The 2,739-nt window shown below is 41.7% G+C and overlaps 1 protein-coding gene across 1 annotated transcript; it reads left to right on the top strand.

Moving 5' to 3' along the window:
- Nucleotides 1-434: 434 nt before the first annotated feature.
- LOC140925656 (uncharacterized protein F54H12.2-like) lies at nucleotides 435-1,811 on the top strand. The gene has a single exon (XM_073375568.1). It carries the CDS (start codon nucleotides 435-437, stop codon nucleotides 1,809-1,811), a length of 1,377 nt encoding a protein of 458 aa, XP_073231669.1.
- Nucleotides 1,812-2,739: the final 928 nt, after the last annotated feature.

The following is a 2,739-nucleotide window of genomic DNA, read 5'->3' as shown; positions in this document are numbered from 1 at the left end:
GGGGCGTCAGCCTCCGAAGCCTTAAAAGGTTCAGGAGACGTTTTAAAAAGAGGACTCAAACGTAAAATACCCGCGGCTATTGGTCTGGCTGTGAAAAGCAAAGCCAAACAAAGCTATAAAAAGAAACGACAACATTTGAAAGACATTTTAGGTGTGTAAAACATGCGGCGAGGACAAAAATCACAATCTCACATAAGACATCAACGATCAGTGGGTCGTTACCATTCTCCCTATCAACGCGGAGGCACTATTTTTAGACAACCTACCAACCCATGGAGATCCACTACCTATAAACCATTAGATCCAACGATTCTTCGTTCTTTAAGAAAACAAAAAGGAGGGAAAGTGCATCCAGTCATCTACCCTTGGAAAAACAAAGGACGGAAACGTATAAATAGACGACGCAGACGACGTTAAGCTATCAGTCCGTCAACATGTCGCTGAATCTGTTTGACATTCCCAACATTGACTATAGGTATGAAGCCAAACGGTGGATTCCTTTCAAACCAGCTAATACTGGAACACGTCCTATTCTTTTTACTGTACCGGCAGGAGATGATTATTATGATTTGAATGAAACCAAGCTAGAAATCAAAGTGCGTATGAACACCACAGGGACAGGAGGACTTTCCAATGATGAAACAGGGGCTTCGGATGGTAATGATACCAAATATGTCTATTGCGTCTACAATTTTGGTCATTCTCTCTTTAATCAAATGAATGTGTCTTTCAATGGAGTGTTGATGACAGAACAAAGCAATGCCTATCACCAGAAAGCTTACCTAGAAACCCTACAGAATTTTAATCGCCAAGAAGGAGAAACGACCTTGGCAGCTCAAGGATGGGTGAATGAACTCAATGTCCTTGAAGAATTAACCCCTACCAATGCAGGCACTAATGATAAACCCAACCCCAACGACTGGAGTGGAAAAACAGGCTTGAAAGCACTCACCAGTCGCTTACTCGGCAAAGCGTATCATACCTTTATCATCAAACCCCACATCGCGGTGTTCAAAACAGGCAAATGTTTGGTTCCTAACGTGCAGATTGATTTGGAATTGTATTTGAATGACAGCAACATGTTTCTGTTTGGTACCCCAGACACGACTACGACTGTCAACAAAAAGATTCCAACACTGGGAGACAATGATTTGTTTGTCACTCTGTGGATGAAAAAAGTCACTCTCAATGCCTCTGTGTATTCCGGGCTACAAAAAGAAAGAAGTTTGAGTAAAACCAAAAAAGTCCGCTACCCTGTAGCTCGAAGTGAAATCCGAACGTATTCGTTCGATGGAAACAGCACTCGTTGGTCTCAGGACAATGTCTTCTTGAACAAGGTTCCTGTCAAAGTCATTATCGGACTCATGAATTCCACGAATTACAATGGAGGTCTGAAGTATTACCCTTATGCTTATGAAAAGTTTGATGTCACCAGAGTTCGACAGCGAATTGACGGCGAAGAATACCCGTATAGAGCCTTGGAGCTCACAGGCAATTCCAAAGCAGAAGATTTAGTAGGCTATGATCGCTTTCTCACAGCGTCAGGCGCTTACAAGCACCACAGGGTGCCCATGCTGCTCCCAAGCGACTGGGGACAAGGCAAGAATTGTACCTTGTTCATGTTTAACAATGCTCCAGGGGATGCTGACGATCCTAACCATAGAAATCCTAAAATCACGGGGAATGTCAGCTATGAAATTGACTTCAGAGCGAATGTAGGTCACAATGTAACCGTGGTAATTTGGAGTGAGTATGAAAATGTCTATGAAATAGACCAGTGGAGAGGTATTCTTTATTCCATCAACAGCTAGGATGGAGTTCGCACCTCTCAGTGATACAGTCCTCAATTACTTAGCAAAAGACGATCGCGAATTACGACATTATTTTCGTGGTGTGTTTCCAGCAGATCAATTACCGCCTGTGTCTAAGAAACGAGTGAATGCTTACATTGTTAACACAGATCCAGCTAGTCAACCGGGTGAACATTGGTTAGCGATTTGGACACATCACACTACCTGTGAAGTCTTTGACAGTTATGGGTTACCGCTATCTACCTACAAAAACCCTACCTTACAAGCTTGGTTTAACCAGTGGAAAGAAATCATTAGCAGTGATCAGTCTTTACAAGCCATGGATAGTTTTACATGTGGGCATTACGCCCTTTTCTTTTTAAAAGCAAAAGCCAGACATGCCTCTTTTCAAGATTTTTTAGCTCAGTGGCATTCCAATAATTTAGTGTTAAATGATAGACGAGTCGCAGACCAACTGCAGCGTCTTATTAAAACAGAGCTGACAGAGTATGAGCAATCTAATGTAAACCGTGCTTCTTTTTTCATTTATTAATAAAATTGTGTGTAACTTCTGACTGCGTCATTTTTTATCATGATATTACGGGGGATGTTCAAAAAGTGCTCAAGGCACTGTTAGAAAAAGAATGGTCTTATTGGAAAGATCATAAACAAGAATGGATCAGACTCTGTCTGGATCCAGCGGAACTGTGGGATGGGTATCATTGGCATTTTCTACGATGTTTAGTGCAAGCGAAGTTGTGGTGGGACTTAAAAAATCATATAAAAGGAATAGGTGAAACGTATTTGAATGATCAGATACTTCTACTCATTCAGTTGAACTCACCGCGATTGTATCAACAACTATGGCCCGAAAGCGAAAACAACGAGTAAAAAAACGAAAAAGTCAAAAAGGGGGTGCGAGATTTAGGCGAAAACCACGTCTGGTAGA

This window comes from Porites lutea, chromosome 2 (assembly GCF_958299795.1).
Source record: "Porites lutea chromosome 2, jaPorLute2.1, whole genome shotgun sequence".
NCBI lineage: Eukaryota > Metazoa > Cnidaria > Anthozoa > Scleractinia > Poritidae > Porites > Porites lutea.
Note: the sequence above shows the minus strand (reverse complement) of the source record. Positions and strands in the feature narration are given on the sequence as shown.